Source organism: Myxocyprinus asiaticus, chromosome 27, assembly GCF_019703515.2.
Source record: "Myxocyprinus asiaticus isolate MX2 ecotype Aquarium Trade chromosome 27, UBuf_Myxa_2, whole genome shotgun sequence".
NCBI classification, from domain to species: Eukaryota; Metazoa; Chordata; class Actinopteri; order Cypriniformes; family Catostomidae; genus Myxocyprinus; species Myxocyprinus asiaticus.
In genome coordinates this window covers 29,109,019-29,135,294 of record NC_059370.1, presented here as the reverse complement: position 1 = coordinate 29,135,294, position 26,276 = coordinate 29,109,019, and the positions used below count along the sequence as shown (strand labels likewise).

Below are 26,276 nucleotides of genomic sequence, written 5' to 3'. Positions count from 1 at the left end.
GAGCGCAGTCAGGAGGGCAGTCTTCAAGGAGAGTGCCTTAAGCTCGGCTGATGTCAACGGCTCAAAGGGGGCTCTCTGTAGACCCTGAAGAACTATGGAGAGATCCCATGAGGGAACGAGGCGCGGTCTGGAGGGATTCAGCCTCCTGGCACCTCTTAGGAACCTGATGATCAGGTCGTGCTTCCCTAAGGACTTATTGTCGACTGCGTTGTGGTGTGCTGCTATGGCGGCAACGTACACCTTCAAGGTGGAAGGGGACAGCCTCCCTTCCAGCCTCTCCTGCAGGAAGGAAAGCACTGATCTGACTGCGCATCTCCGGGGGTCTTCGCATCGGGAAGAACACCACTTAGCGAACAGACGCCACTTAAATGCATACAGGCGCCTCGTAGAGGGGGCCCTAGCCTGAGTGATCGTGTCTACCACCACGGTCTCACTGGGGGAAACGCATATTTGCGTAGGCCAGGGGGCCAGCTGTGTGGCAGCGCGTCTATGCCGAGGGGAGCCTCGGTGAGGGCGTAACAGAGCGGGCAGTGGGAGGATTCTTAGGAGGCGAACAGGTCCACCTGTGCCCGTCCGAATTGACTCCAAATCAGCTGGACCACCTGAGGGTGGAGTCTCCACTTTCCCCTGAGGGTAACCTGTCGTGACAGTGCGTCCGCTGTAGTGTTGAGGTTGCCTGGGATGTGAGTGGCTCACAGCGACTTGAAGTGCTGCTGACTCCAGAGGAGGAGACAGCGGGCGAGTTGTGACATACAACGAGAGCGCAGACCGCCTTGGCAGTTGACATATGCTACCGTTGCCGTGCTGTCTGTCCAAACTAACACATGCTTGCCCTGGATCAACGGCCGGAACCTCCGCAAGGCGAGCAGAATTGCCAACAACTCGAGGCAGTTGATGTGCCAATGCAGTCACGGGCCCATCCAGAGGCCGGCAGCTGCATGCCCATTGCAAACAGCGCCCCAGCCCGTTTCTGTCGTGACCATGACGCACCTGGAGACCAGTTCTAGAGGAACACCTGCTCGTAGAAATGAGAGGTCGTCCAAGGGCTGAAAAGATGGTGACAGACCGACGTGATGACCACGCGATGTGTCCCGTGGCGCCATGCCCATCTCGGGACTTGAGTCTGGAGCCAGTGCTGAAGCAGCCTCATATGCATCAACCCGAGCGGGGTGGCCACCGCCGAGGATGCCATATGCCCCAGGAGCCTCTGAAAGAGTTTCAGTGGAATCGCTGTTCCCTGTTTGAACACCTTCATAACAGGCCAGCACCGACTGGGCACACTTGTTTGTAAGGCGCACCATCAAGGAGACTGAGTCCAACTCCAATCCGAGAAAAGAGATGCTCTGAACCGGGAGGAGCTTGCTCTTTTCCCAGTTGACACGAAGAGGTGTGAGAGCACCAGGTCCCTGTGTGCGCACAACATGTCTCGAGAGTGAGCTAGGATTAGCCAGTCATCGAGATAGTTGAGAATGCGAATGCCCACCTCCCTTAACGGGGCAAGGGCAGCCTCTGCGATCTTCGTAAAGATGCGAGGAGACAGGGACAGGCTGAAAGGGAGGACTTTGTACTGATACGCCTGACCCTCGAACGCGAACCGCAGGAAGGGTCTGTGTCGAGGAAGGATCGAGACGTGGAAGTATGCATCCTTCAGGTCTACCGCCGCAAACCAATCTTGATGCCAGACGCTCGCCAGAATGCATTTTTGCGTCAGCATCTTGAACGGGAGTCTGTGTAAGCCTGGTTCAGAACTCGCAGGTCCAAGATTGGCCGCAACCCACCGCATTTTTTCGGTACGATGAAGTAGGGGCTGTAAAACCCTTTCTTCATCTCGGCTGGAGAGACAGGTTCTATCGCATCCATCCGTAGGAGGGTAGCGATCTCCGCACGCAGGGTGGCAGCGTTTTCGCCCTTGACCAAGGTGAAGTGAATACCGCTGAACCTGGGCGGGCGCCTGGCGAACTGAATCGTGTAGCCGAATCGGACGGTCCGGATCAGCCATCGCGATGGATTGGAAAGCGCGAGCCACACGTCCAAATTCCGTGCGAGGGGGACCAAGGGGACAACGTCGTCGGATGTACCGGCAGGTGGGGCCTCGCGGCGGGGCGGAGCACGAGGTGCCACAGTACGTCGTGGCCGTGCTGAGACTAGGGACATCGAAGCACTTACCTGGCTCCTTGTGACCACCCCCAGAACAGCCTGGGACGGGGGAGGAAGAGGCCTGTCCTCGTAACCCGTGGAGACTGCCACATCGGGGGCAGCAGTGTGCCACAGCTGGGCGCTCAGGGGTGGAAAGGGCACCGCTGGAGTGCCAATCCTGCAAGAAAAAGCCCATGGATGGTAGTCGTGGTGACGACCGTACGCACCGGGTATGTGACCCAGGGAGCCGGCGGACTCATCCGGAAGCCCGACTGGGGCAGACGAGTGTGCTGGGGAACGGGAGGTCCGCGGGGGGATATCCGGAGGAGGCGATCCCATTGAGGTCCCCAAATTGCCCCCAGTGCTAGCCGCGCTGGCCTCAAACCCGTAGGTAGAAGGACCGAGGCGGGGAGCCGCTGGGATGGCTTTCTTTCTTACGAAAGCAAGCCGCGACCGCAACGTTGCCATGGTCATGTTCTCGCAGTGAGAACATGAACCATCCACGAACGCTGCCTCCGTGTGGGTTGTGCCCAGACACGAAAGACAGCAATCATGACCATCCAAAGTTGAGAGATAACGACCGCAACCAGGAATAACACACAATCGGAAAGGCATCTTTAAAAATGTGTGTGCCGCATGTGTGCCGCTCTTTTAGAGAAATATACTCTTTTAGAGAAATAAACTCTTTCAGAAAATTTACTCTCTTTTTTCTGCCGAAGCGCCCAGGGGCATTCTCTGCAGTGCACCAGTGCAGAGGAGGAAGAAGCCGCTGAAATGCACCATCAGGTCCAGCAGAGGTGAATGAACAGTAGTAATTCAGCTCAGTGAGCATGACCGTTCAGCTCCGAAGAGAAAATCTGAATGAGTGGTTGCATACCAGCTCCTTTTATACCCGTATGTCCGGGGGAAAGGCATGCAAATACCACTCGCCAATTTTCATTGGCCTTTTATCAAAGACCAGAGCTGTCTCGGGCTCCCAAAAGTGACCCCTAGTGAAACTACATCGACACAACATCGAGTGAGTGACAGATAGGGAACAAATTTTTTTCCTTTATTTATTTATTTTTAAATACCCTTTCCTTGTCTTCCATATCTTTCATAACCCTCTGTTTCTGATTGTTTTTGGAGCAGAATGAATTATAAATGAATGGGTGCTCAATCTGGGGAAAATCAATACTAACAAGGTTCAAGTTAACTGTGCCAGCACAGTGCTTTCCCTCAGTCTGCTATCTAGCCACATACACACACACACACACACACACACTTATCCAGTCTGCAGAGACTTCTTACTTTCTTTGTATGCAAACTATCAGCAGTTCGGGGCAGCAACCAAGCACTTTCAGCAGATAATGAGGATTGCTTTTCAACCGATGTGGCCTTTCTCTGCAATAACATTCACGCTCAGAAATGAATGGAGAGTGCATTAAATGCCTCCTCCTTCACTCCTCCACCGATCTATCTATCAGCGCGGGTGACCGATCCTGTCAGTTGGACAGAGGGGTGGGAGGGGAGAGTGATTGAGCATGGCAGAACGTCCTTCATCATGCCACTTAGCCCCACATTTCTGACCTGGAATCTGCACCGTAGAGATGGGGGGATTGATGAAAATCCCTTCATGTCCCTCTGCTCTCATTCCCCACCCAAACATTTCTCCTCACATCAGTTCATCCAAGCAGAGAGACCCTCACTTGCCCTCCTGTTCCAGGTGCCCCCCTCTCCAGGGCATCCCTCCCAACTTCACACACTCCTACTGGGCTGACATATCCTCATCACATGTTCCCATCTTCAATTATTCACATACACAGGTAGCGTTCACATAACCTGCAATATATAAAAGGGAGCAGCCATTGTTTTTTTTTTTTTTTTTTTTTTTTTTGGGGGGGGGGGGGGGGGTTCCCAATTCCCAATTCCCAATTCCCAATGTGCTTTTAAGTCCTCGTGGTTGTGTAGTGATTCACCTCAGTCCAGGTGGCGGAGGACGAATCCCAGCTGCCTCCGCGTCTGAGACTGTCAACCCACGCATCTGATCACATGGCTTGTTGAGCGCATTGCCACAGAGACATAGCGTGTGTGGAGGCTTCACGTTATCCACCGCTGCAACCATGCTCAACTCACCACACGCCCCACCGAGAGCGAACCACATTATAGCACATTTTTTATATACGGCTCCATCGACCGCTGTTTTTTCTTAGCCGTCAGTAAAAAAAAACCAAAAAGATATTTTTGTATCCTGTGTTGTTTCTTTACAACCCACCAGCTGCATACATACAATATGTATATATATACTGTATATATCTATATCTATATACTGTATGTATGTATGTATGATATATATATATATATATATATATATATATATATATATATATATATATATATATATATATATATAATTTATATAATCAGGTTGAAAAAATAATGATGCACTGCAGTAAATAAATAAATTCTAAATATTTAAAAAAGAACATGTAAAATGCATGGCATCATATGACAGACAAGACATTCTAGGAGATAAGTAAGTCTGTGCTATTTGCTGGAAAAGGTCCTGAAGCTTGTTGCTGGAAAGTCACACTATTTCCAAAAAAGCCAAACTACTCTCATGCTGATGAAAAAATGTTGTAAGTAGTATTGGTTATTTACTCCCCAAAACTGCTGTGGGCGTCTGCTGTGGGAGTCTCTATAGCTTTTTGACCTTTCTGGACAGTTTGTGGCAGAAGTACACAAAATATTTATTTTAACATTACTAGAAGCACTGCCTTCATAACTGCAGGTGATATTTGGTATGAATGACCTGTCAATCTAACACTCCCACATAAGCAGAGCAAAAAGAAACCAAAAAAGAAGACTTGGAAAAACAGAGAGTTACAGAAATGGAAATCAAGCACTTCCACTCTGCTCTCAGGCCTTTGACATGGCCATAATGGAGTTGCACACATTATGTATTGCATAAGCTCCTCAGTAATGCAGGGCACAGAATGAAAAATACATCGGCATTTACTTTGAATGCACAGGTGTTAGTGGAGCACCGTAGGCCTCATGAGGGCGGGTTTAAGATGTCAAACACAACCTCCTACTCTTACAAAATGGACAAGAGGTTAAAGGGATAGCTCACCCAAAAATAAAAATTCTGTATTTATTTACTCACCCTCATGTTGTTCCAAACCTGTATGACTTTCTTTCTTAAGTGGAACACAAACAGAGATAGATAGAATGTTAGTTTCAGTCACCATTCTTTCATTGCATCTTTTTTCCATACAATGAAAAGGAATGGTGACTGAGTCTAACATTCTGCCAAATGAGGTTTGGAACAACAATAGAGTGAGTAAATGATTGAGAATTAGCATTTTTGGGGAACTATCCCTTTAAAGAGAGAAAGAGCACAGAAATCCAGTCCAGATAATAGCAGCTGCAGAAAGATACAACCATTTGTGTATTTCGTGGCTGGTTTTGTGTACACTGCAATTTCAGCAATGCTTTAACGCATCAAGTCTCTTATAAAGGTTGGGATTGTGACCAGACTTTAAAATGAAAGCTTCATTGGCATTCAAGTCAATAGACATTTTTCAATCTCACACCTTCTAGAATTTTTCAACCATTTTACAAGGACATAACAAAAAAAGTTGCAGCATTGGGGAACAGAGAGAAATAAAAGACACAGAAAATAACACATTTTAAAGTGGAACCTCATTCCAATAAAAAAAAATAAAAAAAACCTGTGCTGGAGTCTTAGGGACCTCCATTTTGTCGAACATCTTGGGTGCATTGTGAATGCTACACCCAAGTGGCTTTAATGTGTCTCAATCCGCTCACAATGTTCCTGTGGTGAAAGAAAGAATGTTGTCAGGGAGGATGGTGGGGAGTTGAAAGTAGCGCTCATCTAACAGGGTTTTGATGATACTATTTCAGAAAGCCCTTTGATACAAATGCAGCTCTGTTTGTTTGTTTGTTTTCTGTGATGAAATATCTCAGCACGGGAGTCAAGTAAGAAATTGTATCATTAGCATACCGTAAAGAGCTACTGCACGGGACAGCACATGGCAGAAAACAGTGACTAATCCTCTGTTTCTTCACATTATCTAAACCATGCTCTCAAATAAGCACCTCCCATCATGAAGTTTGCTGAACTGTGACATTTATGGCAGCAGATTGTACATTTGTGAGAGATCATTAAGCATAATTACTAAATGTTCCCCGCTCTCGATATCACTGAGACAAATAGAGCACAATTTTACACCTTACGGTGCTGAAAATGACTTTGTAGTTTTGCATGATTAGAAAAGAATGGAGCTGAGTTGTGGAATCATGAGCAAGATAATATAAACGCCTTACATATAAATGCATTCATCATTCTGGGAGGTGTGCAGGGAAAATGCATTAAGCCGGTCTGTATTAGCAAACATTGGAGGAAAAACACAAATGCTGCAGTGAGATTCAGCATTTAACAGCATCTCGGAGGGAATAAAAGGTGAGCGAAACAAATCGCATATAACATACTGTCACATGGATGTAGAGTCATGAAGCCAGAGGAAGAAACAAGCAAAAAGGGATAGTTAACCCAAAAATGAAAATTCTCATTTTATCTTAATCATTTACTCACCCTCATGTCATCCCAGATGTGTATGACATTCTTTCTTCTGCAGAACACAAACGAAGGTTTTTAGAAAAATATCTCAGCTCTGTAGGTCCTCACAAATGCAAGTGAATGGTGATCAGACCTTTGTAGCTCCAAAAATCACATAAAGGAAACATAAAAGTAATCCATAAGACTCCAGTGTTTAAATCCATATCTCCGGAAGCAATATAATAGGTGTGGATGAGAAACAGAACAATATTTAAGTACTTTTTTACTTTAAACCTCCACTTTAACTTTCACTTTCGGATGTGAAAGTGAAACTAAAAAGGCACCAAATGTGACTTTCAGATGTGAAAGTGTAAGTGTAGATTTAGAGTAAAAAAAAGGACTTCAGTTTTGTTCTGTTTCTCATCCACACCTATTATATCGCTTCTGAAGATATGGATTTAACCTCTGGAGTCTTTTGGATTACTTTTATGTTTCCTTTATTTGATTTTTGGAGCTACAAAGGTCTGATCACCATTCACTTGCATTTGTGAGGACCTACAGAGCTGAGACAGTCTTCTAAAAATCTTTCTTTGTGTTCTGCAAAAGAAAGAAAGTCATTCACATCTGGGATGGCATGAATTTGAGTAAATGATGAGAGAATTTTCATTTTTGGTTTGACTATTGTTTAACAGCAGCTCAGAGGAATTAAAAGGTGAGCGAAACAAATCCCATGTAACCTACTGCCACACTGATGTAGTAACATGAGGCCAGAGGAAGAAACAAGCATTAATGCCCTTAGTAGGATGCTGTATATGAGTGAGTAGTTGAGTTTATATGAGAACGTTGATGGAAAACAAAGAAAGAGAGAGAAATGTTGGGAATTGCAACATGTATAATTCATGTCCATTAAGCCCATTGTTTGTCATTTGCTACTTGTCCTATTTCTTTTTTCCTCTACCGAGCTATTCACCAGTCCCATTTCCTGCAATAATAAATCACAATAAACCACCTGTTTATCAAAGTAAAAAAATATGCCTTTGTTTTCAAACACCACAAGATACTGGAAAGAAAACCTTTTTACTAAATTGAACTCTCGGAGAGAGGTTCTCTTTGCTTTCAAGGGTGATAATGCCGCAGCTATTGAAGATTTCCCGAGCCACAGATACAATGAGAATGCAAATATACCCCATGCAGTGCAGACTTGATGCCACACTATCAACAAAGAGACAGACGCTGAATTTGGGCTGAAGTGTGGTCCAAATCAAACATCAAGAGGGTGATTAGAAAACACAACTCTGTCAGGACAAAGTGTGTGTTAAAAACCAAAAGAGTGGAAAATCTGCGTACCTCAGGGGACGCAACCATAATGTTAAGCCAACGGAGCGGGTGTCAGACAGGAATAAGCTGGGCAGGGAGGAGCTGAAGGTGTAAAAGGGGGCTTTAAACATGTTACAGAAGGATTTGTAACAGTACACTTGCTACATGTTCGTGTGACAGAACTGGGACAAAAAGGAACTGGGTTGTAATGTTGAGATTTCTGGGCCAGACACGTTGGTGTGGGTGGGTATTAGAAACAATCTGCATGAATGAATATATGATGAGCTGTTGCCCTGTAATGCCCTTCCTTCTTGGGACTTATTTTTCCTCTCCGCTCGGTGTCTCTCCGGAGCTCCCATGGACACTTAGGAGGTCTCTCTCCTCCTCACCATCTGCTAATTCAGGGCCAGACACTAATCACCTGCTCCAATGCACTGCTCTCATTCACAAACACCAGGCAAACAGTCTGCCACCTCTCAATATAATTACTGTATCATAATCAAGAGAGCACAGCAAAACCTCATAGTATTACTCGATGCAGATGCATGCTAATATATGCTATTAGACTTCACTGTTCAAAGTTTAGATGTGCATTTCTGCACAATGATTCATGATGTCTTAAAGTTCTTTAAGTAAAATTGTCAGAAGCATTGTTTATATATTTACACATTTATTTATTCATTAATTTAGCTTTTTTTTTTAAAGGAGACATATCATGAAAAAAACATGTTTGATGTTTTCTGTGGACAAGACTTTAAGGTATGTGGCTATGCAGAAATGGACTTTTTTTAAAAAGCTACACTGGAGTTAAAAGCGTAACAACAAGCCCTGGTCTTCCCTGTTTTTATTGTTGAATACTAGTGAATTTCTTGTAGGCTAATTCTTTCCATTTTACACACTGTAAACCCTAATGTTGTCATTACTGGAAAAATCAAGTTGTCCTAATTAAACATTACTTGAGATTAAAAATTTTGAAAAGGGGTCATAACTCAAATATCTATGTTTCTTGAACTTATTTATCTTAAAAATTAGTTATTAGTTATTATGAATTCATAGAGGTTTTAGCTCTTTTGTAGTATTATTTATGTTGTTTTGTCGCAAATAGTTGTTCCGTGTGATGACACCGTGATCTTTTTCCCCTTTGGTTAAATTGGACACTGTTATCTATTTCAGTTCACCTGCTATACATGCATTTCAGTAGAGAACTAAGTTTATTTGATGACTGACCTAGAATCAGTTATAGTCTTCTTTATTTGAGCTGTGTTATTGTATAACACATGAATATAATCAACTAAAATTATTAAGTAGAAAAAACAATATTTAAAAGTAAACGTAAGTTAAGTCTATATGCATCTAGTTACCTTAACTTAAATAGTTAAGTTCAATCTATATGAACAACAAGTTAAGTGAACTTAATTACACAAAATTTGAAGACACCATTACTCAATTTAATTGAGGGAATGAGTTTACTTAATCAATTGAGTAACGTAAACTTATAACGGTTTTCAGTCCAGACCATAACTAAACCATTTCTGCTTAAAGGTAACTCTTTCCTCTTTTCTCTCTCAGGTCTCTCAGACAGCTAACTACGGAGTGGTACTGGGGCAGCAATAGATTACTGATCACATAAGGCTCCGAAGAGCTTCACTAACTGCACTGTAGTTAACACTCATCCAGAACAGACTATTGGAGTGTTTGTGTATGTCTGCTGGGACTGCAGTCTGAGTCTTGACTGAACACAGAGCCTCCCTTCAGAGACAAAGTTGCTCTCTAAGCTGTTCCTTACTCCCCAAGCCTCTCCAAGTTTTTCTGCCTGGGAAGAGAGATCACTTTGAGGATTACACCATGCTGGATCAGTCTCTACTAGACATTGCATATTCAGTCAAGCACCGAAGACCCAACTTTCCCCTACGACACCAGCCCAGAAATATCCACAGAGCCTTTGAGATAGAAAACTAATTATAATTGCAAGCGAAAGATGCAGTGACGGCAAGTATATTTTTACTCATCAGGCAAACAAGGCACAAAGGGCTTGTTTGCAAGATGGCACAGCCATTTCTAAACATCATTAAGGTATTAAATTCACCCTAGGCGGTGAGTAAACAACTTCAGATGGCTTTCATACCTAGTCCAGCTCTCCACCAGCCTGGCCATTATTGGGTTATGGTGAAACTTCGACAACGAGCTAAATGACTCCGACGAGAGAGCGAGGCGGTTCGTTTTCAAGAGGAGTATGCCGGGAAAAAGCAAGACAGGGGAAAAAAACAGAATGAAACTAAGGCCAGATGCCTAGAGCACTTAAGATCGAGTGCCGCACTAACAAGGTTGGGACGAGAATTGGACATGCAGTGTCGACTGAAAAACCCTGTGATTACTTGCTGTCATAGTGAAGATAGTATGACTGGTGCTTAAAGTGGCTCACTGAGGTATAGCAGCACGGCCTGGTAGCAAACAAACCACAGGCTGGCCCAATGTCTATAGTCACCAGATATCTTCTGAGATGAGTGATCGTGTAATGCTTGACTAATAAAGACATACTTAACCATAAATCTTAAACTTCAGGCATGCAGAGAACATATTTTCTATGAAGTCTAAAAGGTGCACACAGTCATTTTTTTCCCCAATATAAAAGTTTTAATCCTAAAGAAATTACATGTAATTTTGAAACATAGGTATAAAATCATGACCACTCACATGAGATGAGGACTCTAGTCATATCAGTATCCTTATAAAAGCTGTTTTATTCTACATGTAGAAGGGGTGCCCTCATGAGGGCTGCCATTTTAGAATCACATGACCAGCTGAATACTGCTTGCTTAATCTCAGTAACCTTCTTGTTATTGGAAAGTTTTACTCTTGGATTAAATTAATTATGGCTGATTGTGAATAGTGAATTTCTATAATGGCATCTGTAACTGAAAACTATTGATTTTGAATGATGCTGCATCCACACCAATAGGTGTCACTGTAAGTCCTAGATGACACAAGCAAAAAGTTACTGAGTGCACCTTTAAATACATTTAGGGATGTGCACACTGAACTCATTATTAGGTCCGTCTGCATTATTTCTCAATTGTTTTTCTAAGTAAACATGCAGAAGGATGTCTTTGACCACTGTGCCAACTCTTGCTGTTTTTCCAGCATCTCGCACAGAAGCAGTGTGTTTTTTAGATGCCATGTCAAGTTAGGAACTTAAACTTCTTAAAACGTGTCTCGAGACACCTGCATTCTGTTCTATTCGTTGAACAGCCTCCTCCTTTTTTAGCACGAGAACACGTTCAGTCTGAACGGTAACCCTTTGGGTTCGTTATCTTAACAGCTACTCAATCATTCATTGTTTTTGCAATTCCATTTGGTGTCACTAGTGAGAAAGAAACTACACACTTCTCCTCTTAAAGGGTCATGACATGAGGATTCACATTTGCCTTGATATTTAAAAAAAAGCATTTGTTTAAACCAAGCTGCCAAAACAACTCATTCTCTACTTCCTCCACATTGTGATGTCACACAGTGGTAGGCATTTGCATTAGACCGCCTCCACAACAATACATCAATGCCTACTTTACTTTATTACTTCCGTAGCCCATCTAGTAAAAGAGAGCAGCAAGATGGCAAGAAGTGAGCAGGTCATTCAAGAGCAGTGAGCGTTTACTGCCAAGTCTTAAAGGAGAAGCAGCAGCAAAACAGCATTTCTGACAGAGGGTCAGAATGAGGGTGAAAAATTATCATGTTTTACAAATATATGACAGTTTTTTGTGCAAATTTTTTTTACTAATATTATAAGTGAACCTCAAGGAACATTAAAATAATAAAAAAGGCATATCATGACCCCTTTAAGCTTATTTTGAGTTATATGTTCTTTAGAGTTTAAACATAAATTCTAATTGGTTTAATAAGGAACTATATAAATAAAGTTAAGAATGATCTTATTTTATGAGTCATTTTTATGCAGCAGAGACACCCACTCAGAATGCATTCTTGCTCTCTATGCCTCACACACATCAATTCCCAGACCAAGTCTTTCAAGGGTGGATCTAAGGCAGAGAAAATGGATAAATTAAGCATGACTCTCTTTTTATATTACTTTCTTTGAAATGGGGATTACCTGTTAATATGTTTCCGAATAGAAAAGAGCTGGTGTCATTTACATGCTGTGTACCTTTCCTAAGTGGCTAAAAGCAGCTCAGAGCGGCACTGCAGATCTCTCTCTGTCCCACAAACAGGAATCAGTGCTGTCTGTCAATCTGAATGACATGTGAGACCAAAACACCTAAATGACTCGGATTTCCACCCAGGGTCTGGCTTCCATCTTTAGCTCTAAATGATTTCCTCCAGCATTTCATTAATCACCAGTTCACATCAACAGTTGGCATTGTGTATAGAGATCTAACTAACATGGTGTAGATTAATGTCCTCACTTAACTTCATATAATAGATAATTTCTGAGATGTTTAAATATCAATCAATAAAAACATTATTTTCATAACACATACTGTTCATTTCAATAGGTATGTCTGTTTAAGTAATTGTGTGACACTCAATATATAATGATCACTATTCTAAGAGATGGATGAAACAACAAATGCAACATTAGTTCCTCTAAGAAATATCACTTTCGTCTCATGAAAGAGGTCAAGAGTGGCATTCTGTACCACATTATGCATATAACTCACGTCCCTAGTGCTACAGCTAACAGCTTCTAAATCATGTAATGATATTAAACTGTGATCTGATATTATCCTAGCTTCTTTGTAACCTCTGCAAGCTGGGGAGGACATGTCCCCCCACTTTTTAGAAAAAGATATAATTCCCCCCCACACACACTTTTTAGCAAAAAAGGTTGCTTTGCCAAAGCGCCAAAAGCCATAAAATGATGCAGTTAGGGATAGAATGATGGAAAATTTCTAATCGTTTTACATCCTATGTATGGATCAGCTGACCACTGATTGGATGGATGTAAGGATGGCCTGAATCACAAAGTGTGGAAAGATTTCTCCAAAACACTTTCCTCATGTCTCTCTTTCACCACCCAATGGCTGATTACATTAAAGATTTTGGAAGCTTTTAACCGAGCCAGTGACATGAATCAAAAGAGACACACTGTGACTAAATCCGATATGAGACCGATGACGGTCCTGAAAACTGGTGCACAGCGCACATCACTAAGTGCCCTGAAAAACTCCCTCTGACAGAGCCTCTTAACTTTTATGATTGTTTTGCAAAGTTGTCTTCAAAGATCTGCATCTTTGGCGCTGCACGGTGTGTGTGAGAAAGCCAGGCTAGTGCGGGGAGGGGCAGTAGGGGCTGATGGGAGTAGAGTTTGCGAAAGGGATGGAGGATGTTGGAGTGGAGAGCACAGCCCTTTGATCTGTGTCAGCCACGAAAAGTACAAAAGAATCAGAAAGGAATGGGGAGAGGAGCACAGAAGATTGCAAACAAGGCCTGCTCACTATTCCCAGTGGGAGCGTGCAGCGGAAAAACAAGATGAGACAAGAGCACATTTTAGAAATTTTGTGGGTTGTTTGAGGATTTCTCTCAGGCCTAATGCTGAAGCAATTAGCATTGAACCACCTCAGTGAACACACAGGGCCAAATCCACCACTCTAACATGGTTAGTGTAATGCAATTAGTAGTGGCAACCCACTCCTGCCAAATTACACAATTCATTTAATTGACAATTTAGGGAGATCCATTTATCAATCAAGGTGTCTGCCACTTTCCATTTACTTTGGGTGCAAGCTGCAAACTGTATCCATTTTTCAATTCCATATTTCTGATTTGTATGGCACACTGTATGATTTTAGCCACGATTTTGCGACAACATTTGCATATTGTCAAAAATATATTTCGCCATAAGGCGCTATTGAAATTTTGGGTCGGTTGCATTGGAGTTTTGGCTGTGTCAGAATTTTTGGGCCACAGTAGTGTGACTACTCTTACAACAACCATGTAATGGAGAACCTATATGAGCACACTAATTTATGGTGTAATCAATGTGCCAAGTAGAAACATCAGTCAAAGTAGTACTAAACTACTCACAAAACTGGTGACAAGATTCACCAATCAGAGAAGTCAATGCGCACGTTTACACACACAATCTTACATCGATTATCAGGAACAGTCCTAGTATTTTGGGGGCCCTGAGCAGATTTTCAAAATGGGGTCCCCATACCTACAAGTACACCTATCCAAACACACCCAAAATCAATAACTAAGCAAGTTTAAATTGTGCAAACAAACAAGTCTATTTATTCAAAAGCATAATGCTTAAAATTGCAAAATTATCAACTGTAGTTTATCAGCACAGACATAACTACTTCAGAAGTACAAAAAAACAAAAAACAAACACACATCACTTGTACAAATTAATAAATATATTTAATGAAATTCTATGCAAATGAATAAGAACTAATTCAATTACCAAATTAAGGTGTGGTAGGCTACAGTAGATTTCTGTAAATAGTGCCATATGCTATTTGCACCATGGTGTATAATAAAACAGTATATAATCTTATGAGAACTGTGTGTATTATAAGTATTGTGACAGAACTACATCGCTGGCAATGGGAAGAAACATACATGATTTGTCACATAATGGTACCATGTCAAAGCTGTATTTAAATGCTGAGCGCAACTTTAGAGAGAGTGATCTCTTCAGGTCCCGTAAACAGGTAACCGAGTCACCGCCATGACCTTTGCTTTCCGCCGGCCTGTGGGATGCCGAGCCACCGGAAAAAGCTGCCATCCACGCGTTTCAGACCGAGAAAGGCGTGCATATGCCCATCCACCCCCTTCACTGCACTACCCAACCTTCAGTAAGCCCCTTGATCATGATGAGAACACCACATTTACTTTCAGTGATATCACTCTCCCCTTAGATGCTTTATTTTCACCTTTTGTGTTCATTTTTATTTAAAATAAATGACTTTTCATTGGCGTGCACAGCCACTGCCTGTCTTTGCTTATATGGATTGATAAGGGGAGAATAGTGAAATTAGCAAAAGCTGAACTTGAACCCAGATCACCCATGCAACTAATCAGCTCACTAACTAAAGTCGCTACATAAGATCTTTGACTAAAGAAGTCAAATTCACATACCTATCTCTCCATGTCTTTTTTCCATTTTTAATAGTTTTGACAGGTTTTATCTGACTATTGGCGTGCATATAGCTGGGATGTGTGCCCAGTGCTATTTACAATATTGCAAATAATTATTTGGCTATACTGAACCCGTGGACGCGGGAGCCCTATGCAGTCGCATATGTCGCTTAATAGGCAGGGCCGGCACAGTCGATTATGCTTAATAAGCTGTCAACGTGTAATGCCATAAACAGTTTAAGCAAACAAATATATAATAATATTTGCACACCTACATTTTTGCCCATTACAGGAAAAATCCCACACTGCATTTCCAACTTAAAGTTGATCCAAAACAGTGCTATGCTTGTTATTGTGCTGTTGAGGGAACTTACCTTGAAACAGGGCAGCGTTTTGAATGATAAGTACTTTGAGCTGAGCACTGGTGGCCTGGAGGCTGGACTCCATATTCTGTTTGGCAACAAGCAGGTAGCGCTCCTCCATTTTCCGAGAGCAGCAAGTCAGGCCTTTCGGCTGGCATACCTGCAGATCTGAGCCTAAAGAATGGAAGAGAATAAGAGAACATGAGAAAGACCCAGAATTTGCTACAGTCAACACAATAAAGAAGTAAACAGACTGCAGCACTTTGTAAATGTGTTCTGAAAGAGTGTTTGAAGAAAGTCAAGCTGCCTGCAGCAAATAGTTTGCTTTTACAGAGCACATTGTTGAAGCCAGCGCCACACTAGCAGACTCCAAACAACTCGATTTTGGTCAAAGGTGTCAAACATGCAGACTTTTTTTGCTGAGATCTTGCTCTCTTCAGTCAGAGGTATGACACAATTGCCGATACAAAATGGTGGGGTGGTGACAAACATTCCAACTCACCAAAACTCTCCCTCTTTCTGATAGCCTGTCATGTGGAGCTTGCTGAAATAAAAACTTGAGTACCACATAAGCATAAACAATTGTAATAGAGTGATTTAGGACATTTTCAGACTTGTAGCTTACTTGATTTGTTCCGAAACAGGGGCTAAAATAGTTACAATGTTGTATTTTCTTTATTTAGAAGATTTAGCCCTTACATCGACATTCCGGTTCAAATGATATAGCTGTAAAAAATTTGTAAACTGGTACAAATATTAGAGTGTTATTTATGTCATGCAAGACGTCACCGCATGGTACAGAAAACCTGCAACAAAATAAATACCTGGTAGTTAATTGAAATGTGTTATTCAGTCTCTGATCAAGGCATTTCATCTTCTTTCCTTATGCCAAACTGATTAGAACAGAACAAATACTCATTAGAGAAGAACAAGATAATCAGGGAAGGTATAAAAAACATCTTGCCTCAAGAGACTGTTACTATGCAAAATAGGACCATTTAGAGCCTGAAACAGTGAAACCCCCCATGTGAGTTGGAAGAAAAAGACAGATCTGAACAGGCAAACATAAATACATTGACAGCAATGTCTTGTTTAGTGGGATCAACTCAATGAAGGGGTGACGGGTGATTTGTTGACATCCGTTATACTGGAATTGAGTTTTGAAGGTTATCTATAAAAGAGGCATAATTGGATTTGCCGGTTCTTTTGAAGGAGAGAAAAGTCTATTGAGGAATATGTTCTCTGTAGGAAGGTGCTTTAGTTCTTGGCTTATATATGAATTATAATCTAAAAATTTTAATGTCCTGTGGGAGTGGAAAGAGAGTGAGGCAATCTGATCTCTGTTGAATCAAACATCAAGGATACAGAAAATTAAAATGACCAATGCCTAAGTCTGTCTGATTAAGTCCCATGTGTTAAATCAGATTTTATTCTGTGAGTTGGACATGACCTAAATCATAAAAAAAATTCATTTGCATTGATTAATTTATTAGCACCTTTTATAAATAAGCATTAAACATCAAACCACTTTAGATTTTAAATGCAACAACTGCAAAAGATTTTCCTACTAAAATGAAAAAATATTCACACTTCCTCTGTCAGAACTTGGAATCAAATGACCAACATCTATTAACTTGTAAATAACACATGTAAAAGGACATTTCAGGCAAACTCTGAATGAATGCACTGTGGAATTCCTTTGCTCTTGGACATTCAGGTCAAACAGTTTCTCTCTGCATGAGAACCAGGACTAGGAAAGATCTGCTTTGATTTCACTGAAAATCCGAGGAATTATTGCAAATGTTTTCCCTGGGGCCACTGTTCCACTTTTTGAAATGTGGCCAATTATCTTCTGATTACACATGCAAGGAGAGATCTTCCATTTCACAAGGCAGCAGCCCTTACATTCCTACTGAATCTCATTCCCATTATTATTTTGAAAGAACATTCTATGTACGACTTTGTTTTCACGCACTTTGCCTCTCTGTCATCTCATGCATCTCAGAGCAGCACTGTTAAACTGTAGCCAAATGAAGTGTGTGTTTGTCAGCTACCTGAGGGGGTGGAGGTGGCAATATTGATTGATAGTGCTGTAAACAAACTTCAAGTCCCGATGCTCCAGTTTACACAGACAAAGAAGATGATGATGAGTATGAGAAAAGGAGGGCATAACACAGTCTGGGCAGAGATGAAAGTGTCACTGCTCTGTTTAAAAGAGCCTTTTTGCAGCACTTTGGAGTATTGTCATAACTATTGTGAGATGTCAGACTAAAAGGTATGTGTTTAAAATGAAACAGGGTAAAGATTCACAGCCTAATGATCTCAGATAGCATGGTTCCTCATGGAAAAGACCTAAGGAACATGTTGATTGTTCCCAATAGTGACCAGCAACAGTTAGGACTGGGAATGGGGGAGTAGTTCAATGAATAAGGCTTGAAAGATAGATGTAATTCATACATAAAGAGGACAACTGTCACAGTTTGTTATCTTTCTGTTCATAAGGACTCTTATTTTGACATGGTTATTGTTTTCTGCTGTTAGTTTGCCCCATATTACATTTCCCATGTTGCACTGCCCCCATCACAGCCATCTGTTCCCCATCTTCCTCACCTGTTCCCTGTTCCATCATCAATCATCTGTTTGTACATATACCCTCTAGTTTCACTCACTTATTGTCAGTTCTTATGTTTCCTGATATGTTCCTTTGATCGTTGTTTATGTTCTCTTTTTTCATCATCTCCATTAAAAAGCTTGCGTGTAGATCCATCGTCTCTCATCTCTGCTAATCATTACAACAACAAGCTGAGCACAGAATAACTGAAGAATTAGAATGCCTGTCACTCATAAAATTCTCTAAATCCTTCATCCCTTACATGTTCAGTTATTAAATATTTTGACTAATTTAATAATGCCTTCAGCTGGAGGTCACATGACGTCATGCAAGAAGCAGACGTATGAGCGACGAGCTCTGCGCACTTTGCTAAATTTTTTATTATTTTCATGTTATAATTTGGTGAAATTTGATACACCCAGTTACACATTTGCTCTTTGAGGCAAAACATGGCAAAGAAGTCAAAATCCTCGGGCTCTAGAGACATTAAAAGACACTTATGTGTTCAGGATTAAAGTCCCAACAGGGGACTCGATTTGGATGGCACGGCGGGAGAGGAGATCCAGCATCAGTTGTCCAACATGTCGGTGATGTTGACGAAGGTTCTTGCTGACTTGGAGGATCTGATTGTAATACGTCGATTGATTATGGCGATGGAAATAAAATTCTCTGAGATAGTTACAAGAGTGTCGGATGCTGAGAAACGAATCGATTTTCTGGAATCTTCGGAGAGGGAATTAACCGCTAATCCACCCACGACCAAAGTTGATCTGGAACATATTCTTGAAAAGCTTGAAGATCTTGAGAATAGAAGCTGCAGGAATAATGTTCGAATTGTTGGAATTCCTGAGCATGAGGAGGGCAGAGATATGGTGAAATTCCTAGACGAGCTTTTCCCGAAAACTTTTTTTCTCAACATAACATGCCACAAGCTGGAAATCGAGCGAGCTCACAGAGTCCCTGCTCACAGATCTGCTGAGGGAGACGGGCCCCGATCGATTCTGGACAGATTTCTCAGATCATCCGAAAAAGATCTGGTGTTGCGCCAGGCGAGGAGCAAAGGGAAGCTTTCTTGGAGGAACCATAATATTTTCTTGTTCCCGGACTTTGCGAACTCGACAAGAGAGAAACGCGATCGGTTCAAGGAATGTAAGAAACTCTTACATCAGAAAAAGATCTCGTTTGCTCTGATGTTCCCGGCCAAATTGAGAATAGAAATGAAGGTCAGTCGCAAAGTATTTACATGTCCAAATCAGGCAATGTCTTTTATTGAATCACTGGCTGAGTAAACTACATTGGCTCCGCCGAGCAACTGGAGCTCGTTTTGTGAGTAACACTTTTCCTTGAAGAGACTTTTGCATTGACGAAAGATTACTTTTGCATTGAAGTTCCAGGCCCGTTTGGGGGTGGACACTGCGGATGACTGCAAAATATCTACATGCTCACACAAAGGATGTCTTTTATAAAGTTGACGGATTGTGTAAGTCATGGTATATACTTTTATGCGGCCCCCGAGTGAATTGACTCGACCATCCGGGGAACCGGGATGCCGGTTTTGTTTCTTTTTGTGTTGGTTCCGCCTAGCGGCTGGAGCTTGTTTTATTGAATAACACTCATTTGGAACAGCTGTGGATTAATCTGTCCGTTCTTCGTGCTTATTCCTTCTGCTGGCTGTGGTTTGTTTTGTTGAGTATTTTTACGGGACACTGGAATGATTACTTCATCCGTTGAACTCATAACAGCTGGCTCACTGAACATTCGTTTGTCTGTCCGAGGAATCTGAACGGTTTTATATCAGCTGGAATTTGTTTTGTGGAAGATCACACCTTTGAGACAGTTCTGTGAATGAATCTACACATTCTTTGTGTGTTCATTTTTCCTAATGACTGGGGTTTATTTTACAAAGTATTTTCTGTTATGTAATTTTGCCTCACAAATTTGTGAGGCAAAATTTAGTAATCCGATGGCAAAGTTGCCGTGGGGACTCGTGGGCGTTCATGGACCTTTTGAGTTTAGAGGGATTGTCACCAGTTGGCGCTGTCGTGCGTGGGGTTGAAGCGCACGTTTTTCTTTTTTCTGTTTGTTTTGTTCGGGGGGAAGTTCGGGGTTTGATTGTTTCACTAATAGGGAATGTGGTCTGTATAATTTTGTTTTTGACATACAATTTATTTTTTCTACTATATCAAAATGTCAAATGTTAATATGAGTGGATTGTCTCTCTCCACATGGAATGTAAATGGGTTGGGGCACCCCATAAAAAGAAGGAAAGTTATTTATTTTCTTAAACATAAGAAATATGATATAGTGTTTCTTCGAGAAACACATCTCTCCCCGCAGGAAGCTGAAAAATTTGGGAAGATATGAGGTGGACATGTTTTTTCTAGTGCTGGCTCAAATAAGAGTCTTTTATAAATAAGCATTAAACATCAAACCACTTTAGATTTTAAATGCAACAACTGCAAAAGATTTTCCTACTAAAATTAAAAAATAGTCACACTTCCTCTGTCAGAACTTGGAATCAATTAGGAAGAGTCATTATTGTTTTAGCTGAAATTCAAGGGCAAAAGTTGATTTTGGCTAATATTTACTCTCCTAACGCTGATGATCAGGGCTTTTTTATAGATCTTGAAGGGATGCTGCAAGCCACTGGCACACCTCACGATATAATATTGCGAGGAGACTTTAATCTTTTGATGGACTCAGTCCTTGATCATAGTGAAACAAAAGTGTGTAAGTCCCCTAGAGCAACATTGACACTTCACAGGATGTGTAAAAATCTTGGTCTTACAGATATTTGGAGACTTTTGAACCCATCTGGTAGGGACTATACATTTTTTTCATCAGTCCATAAGATTTATTCTAGAATAGATTCTTTTTTTATATCCAAATCCCTCATTTCATCTGTTGTTGATTGCTCAATTGGAAATATCTTAGTCTCAGATCATGCTCTGGTGAGTTTAAAGGTGTTGCCATATACAGAGAAAAAGAAATCATACAGCTGGCGCCTTTATGTGTCCCTTTTGCAAAATCCTGATGTCCAACAAATGTTAAAGACTGAAATCAGTATTTATATGGAGACCAACTGGTCCTCAGTATCCTCTGTGGGCGTGGCTTGGGAGGCACTTAAGGCGGTTCTTAGGGGTCGGATCATACAGTATGCCTCATTCATTAAAAAATACAAAGCACAAGAACTTGTGGAGTTGGAAGGAAATATTAAAAGTTCCGAGGCAGAGCTGAAGCAGCGTATGTCATCTGATGGCCTCAGAGAATTGACCCAATTGAAATACAGATATAGTACTATTTTGTCATGGAGTTTTGGTTATTCAGGGCAAGACAGTCATACTTTGAGTCGGGTGACAAAGCAGGAAAACTTTTGGCTAGATATATAAAGCAGAGAGAGTCTTTTTCTATCATTCCCTCAGTGAAATCTGCTAGTGGTGGAATATTTACCTCGGCTATTGATATTAATAATGCCTTTAAAGAGTTCTATCTTGATCTCTATGGTTCCACGTCTTCATCCACTGATGAAGATATTAGAAACTTTGTGGAACCATTAGATCTCCCTAAACTGATGACTGTGCAAAAAAATTATCTTGATTCTGAGATAACCTTGGAGGAGCTTGATGAGGTAATTAAAGCCTTGCCTACAGGCAAGTCTCCGGGGCCTGACGGCTTTTCCTCTGAGTTTTTCAAATCTTATGCTACAGAACTGGCTCCACTTTTGTTAGAAGTTAATACAGAATCATTAAAGAATGGAAAGCTTCCGCCAACCATGACACAAGCCCGGATCAGTCTGATTCTAAAAAAAGGACAAAGATCCAAGCGAGTGTAAAAGTTACTGTCCAATCTCCCTGATCCAGTTAGATGTAAACATTTTGTCCAAAATTCTGGCTAATTGATTAAGTAATGTTATGACATCACTTATATATATAGATCAGGTGGGGTTTATTCGAGGCCGTAGCTATTCTGATAATATTATGCGTCTCATCAATATCATGTGGTCAGTAGTGAATGATCAATCTCCAGTTGCTGCCATCTCTCTTGATGCCGAAAAGGCGTTTGATATGGTAGAATGGGATTATCTTTTTAAGATTTTGGAAAGGTATGGGTTCGGGAGTACAGTTATTGGTTGGATTAAGTTACTTTATAGACACCCTGTAGCAGCGGTGCAAACAAATGGGTTAATTTCAGATTATTTTACTCTGGAAAGGGGCACCCGGCAGGGTTGCCTTCTTTCCCCATTATTGTTCTGTCTTGCCCTGAAACCATTAGCAGTCACGATAAGAAAGGAGGATGATTTTTCAGGGGTGACGGCGGGAGGTGTGGCGCATAAGCTTCTGCTTTACGCAGATGATATTTTATTATTCGTCTCCAACCCTACTAGATCTATGCCTTGCCTCCACAGAATTATTAACTCCTTTTTCAAATTCTCAGGATACAAAGTCAGTTGGTCTAAATCCAAAGCTTTGGCATTGACAGCATACTGTCCATTAATGGCCTTCCAGCCGGGTGCCTTCCAGTGGCCCAAACAGGGAATTAAGTATTTGGGAATTTTATTCCCTGCAAATTTGTCTGATTTAGTCAGCGTTAATTTTGATCCCTTAATAAAAATGTTTTCGAATGATGTGGACAGGTGGGCTTCATTACACTTATCGATGACTGGGAAGGTTAATGTTATTAAAATGAATTGTATTCCAAAATTTAACTACCTGCTACAATCTCTCCCTGAAGATGTCCCCTTCTTTTATTTCAAGCAATTTAATAGCATAGCAAAGTCCTTCATTTGGAATGGTAAACGTCCCAGGTTAAATTTCAGTAAGTTACATTGGCCAATTGACAAAGGTGGGTCAAGCCTACCCAAGATTTTATTTTATTATTATGCATTCAGTCTTGGACATTTGGTTCATTGGTCGCTTCTACCTGAGAGAGCTCCTCCCTGGTTTTGTATTGAAAAGCCCTGCCTTTTGATTAAACTAGCTGGAGAGGTTAAGTCGCACACTGTTATTTTGCATTTGCACTCGTTATGGACAAAAGTGTCCAGAGTGTTTAATTCTGATATTTATTTAAACGTAGCCTCGAGCATATGGCTGAACCCTAAACTATGTATTAATAAGTCCCCTTTCTGTTGGTCAGATTGGATTGTGAGGGGGGTTAATACACTTGGTGACCTATATGAGGGTGGAGTATTGCGATCTATTGAAAATTTGATTCAACATTTTGGGATTCCCAGATCTCAATTCTATAAGTATTTACAGCTGCGCCACCTGCTCTGCTCTGTTTTTGGGAGTAGCATACACCCCCCTAGAGCGGCAGATACTCTAGAAGTGGTGATTGCTGCTTTTGGGAAGGGTCATGAGGCATCGGTGTATTACTCCCTGTTAATTCAGAGTCTGGGGGACGGAGCTTTAAATTCTCTCAAAAGATTATGGGAGGAAGATTTAATTTGTTATTGGAGGAGGGAGTGTGGGCAAGGATTCTAAAAAACATAAAGTCTGCATCTAGAGATGCAAGGGTTCGCCTTATGCAATTTAATATTTTACATAGATTTTATTGGACCCCCTCTAGATTGTATAGGCTTGGTCTTAAGGACACACCCATCTGCTGGCGATGCCATACTGAAGATGGAGACACCATCCATGTTTTTTGGGGGTGCCTTAAGATCCAAGAATTTTGGCTGAAGGTGCAAAGTTTTGTGTGTGATGTGTTGGGCACTCAGGTCTCGTTCTGCCCCAGACTCTGTATTTTAGGAGATAGTGAGATCATGGATTTGGTAGATAAGTACATGAAGGACTGGGTTTTGACCAGTGTGATGATTGGTAGGCAGGTTATTTTGAGGAGTTGGAGGTCGGATGGAGCACCCTCGTTCCCGGAGTGGTGCGTGGAGATGGGGAGGGTGGCTGCCTTCGAGGAGGGGTCGAGCATTAGGATGGGGGCTAGGGAATCTTATAATAAGAAATGGGGCAATTATTTAGCATTTTTGAGGGAATCTCGAGGTGGGGCGGTGGAGGGAGTAATTTAGAGTTTAGGGTTTTTTTTTTTTTTTAATTTATTTTTTTATTATACTTGATTATTGTATGTTATTTTATGTTGTTGTTTTAGTTTTTCTGTGTGTGTGTCTATATTCTATTGACCACAGGGGTGTTCGTGGGGGGGTCAGGGTGGGTTGAGAGTTTGGTAGGGGGAGGGGATATAGTGGGGGTTTAATGTTTAAAGTGTTTGATTCATTATATATATGTTGTTGTATTTTTTGTGTTAATTTATGAATCAATAAAAATGTTAATAACAAAAAAAAATAATGCCTTCAGCTACTACACAGACTGATCAAACTGTGAATTCAGTGACAGTAGGTCGAAACTAGACCAAAGTCAAAGGTGTTTTTTAATGTATTGTGTAAGCTCGCCAGAAGCGAGTTGTAAAGCAAGTAGTTTTTAGTTGTAACTTATGTATTACAGTGAAGAGGAATGCATGCTTTTTTAAAAACATATTTTTTTTATTTACTACCCCCTAAACCATAACACCAAACCTAACTGCCAGTGGAGTAAATATGTCATCTCTGAGAGAAAATACAACCTCTGAATCGTGCTAGTCATTGAATTTGTGATTGCGATAACTTCGTGGTTTTAATGTGGGACAAGAACCCAAGCCTCAGTTGCTGCTAATGTAACGCGTAATCAGTCGTGCCACGGTAAATGGGTAAACGTATTTAAACTGATGTAAAAAATTTTATGTTAGATGCCGTATGTCAGTAACTCGGTTGATGTAAGTGTACTGGTACATTCGGTAGCAACCTTTTAACTTCCCATATGATCATGTTGACCAAGTGTGTAGTACTCTCAGCTCTGTTTAACAAGTTTTACCATGTTTAAAAGGATAGTTTACCCAAAAATGAAAATTCTCTTATCATTTACTCACCACTAAATCTCACTTCCCCATTCTTCTTCTTTTGTTTTTTGGGTGAAAAAGTAAAAGTAAAAATGCTTCATAAAAAAAAAAGAAAAGAAAAAAGACTTGAATATTGCTCTGTTTCTCACTCATACCTTTAATATTGCTTCAGAAGATATGGATTTAACCACTGTGATTTTTGGAGATTCAAAGTTCTTGCCACCATTCAGTTGCATTGTATGGACGTACAGAGCTGAAATATTTTTCTAAAAATCTTAACTTGTGTTCTGTAGAAGAAAGAAATTCATACATATCTGGGATGGCATGAGGGTGAGTAAATGATGAGAGAATTATAATGTTTGGTTGAACTATCCCTTTAAACCCATTCCACAGAATCCAGCAGATTTTCCATCAAAATTCCCACAGAAATCCAAAAACAAAGTCTGTATTTTCCGTCTTGGTCTTGAAAGAACTTAATGTACCTGCATGCTATGTTTAGTCATCCAGTCAGGTTCAGTCATTTGTACTGAAAGATTGCTGAATGAACTATTGCACATTAAATTGGGATTCACACTCCCTGCCAGCTCATCATCAAAGACAAGAATCCAAATCCAAAAAGGAACCATAAAAATTTACTCTACAAGTTTGCTGATTGAAATAACTAAATAGACTGTAGCACAGATTAAAAATGCAGGAGATTTAAGTGCTTCCAATTTTTAAATCCCGTTCAAAAATGGGAAGACAAAATGTCTAAGAAATCACCATATGGGGAAAAGGGAAAATGGGTAAATAAACCAATTTACAACATATAACATAAAAAACCATAAACGGCAAGTAAAACACTCTCTGATCACCTATATACTGCACCACAATATGGATATGAAATGAGAAATACTGGGCAAACCTGCTATATCATACAGGCGGCACCTTTTATATGCACACCGACATGTTTAATATACAAAATTAATATTTGCAAAGGACTGGTGACAGATACGATCGAACTAATTTCAGATTCCAGGGCAAAATTATTAAGCTGTCAATAGCATAGCACGTAGAGGTGCGGTGGTGGACTAGTCGGAGGGGAGCAGGTATGAAAGGAGAAAGGACTTTAGAACTTATCTTCAGAAAAACAGACAATTTATTCGGCACGTCTGCTGTTTGCCGATGATAAATGTACTTTATTAAAGAAGTTGCGAGCTGTCAGGGAAAAGTGAAGGACTCTACAGGAGGGAGATAGCTCCCCACAGAGAAACATAAACAAATATTACACCACAGTCTCTAACTAAAGACCGCTCATAAATATGGCTGA

The 26,276-nt window shown here is 41.1% G+C and overlaps 1 protein-coding gene across 1 annotated transcript in view; it reads right to left on the bottom strand.

The window, feature by feature from the left end:
- The window catches only part of LOC127418266 (glypican-3-like), a 188,896-nt gene that overhangs the window by 143,287 nt on the left and 19,333 nt on the right, over nt 1-26,276 (bottom strand). The window contains exon 2 of the mRNA XM_051658773.1: nt 15,487-15,648. Within this exon, the coding sequence (XP_051514733.1) occupies nt 15,487-15,648 (162 nt within the window). The remainder of the gene's footprint in view (nt 1-15,486; nt 15,649-26,276) is intronic.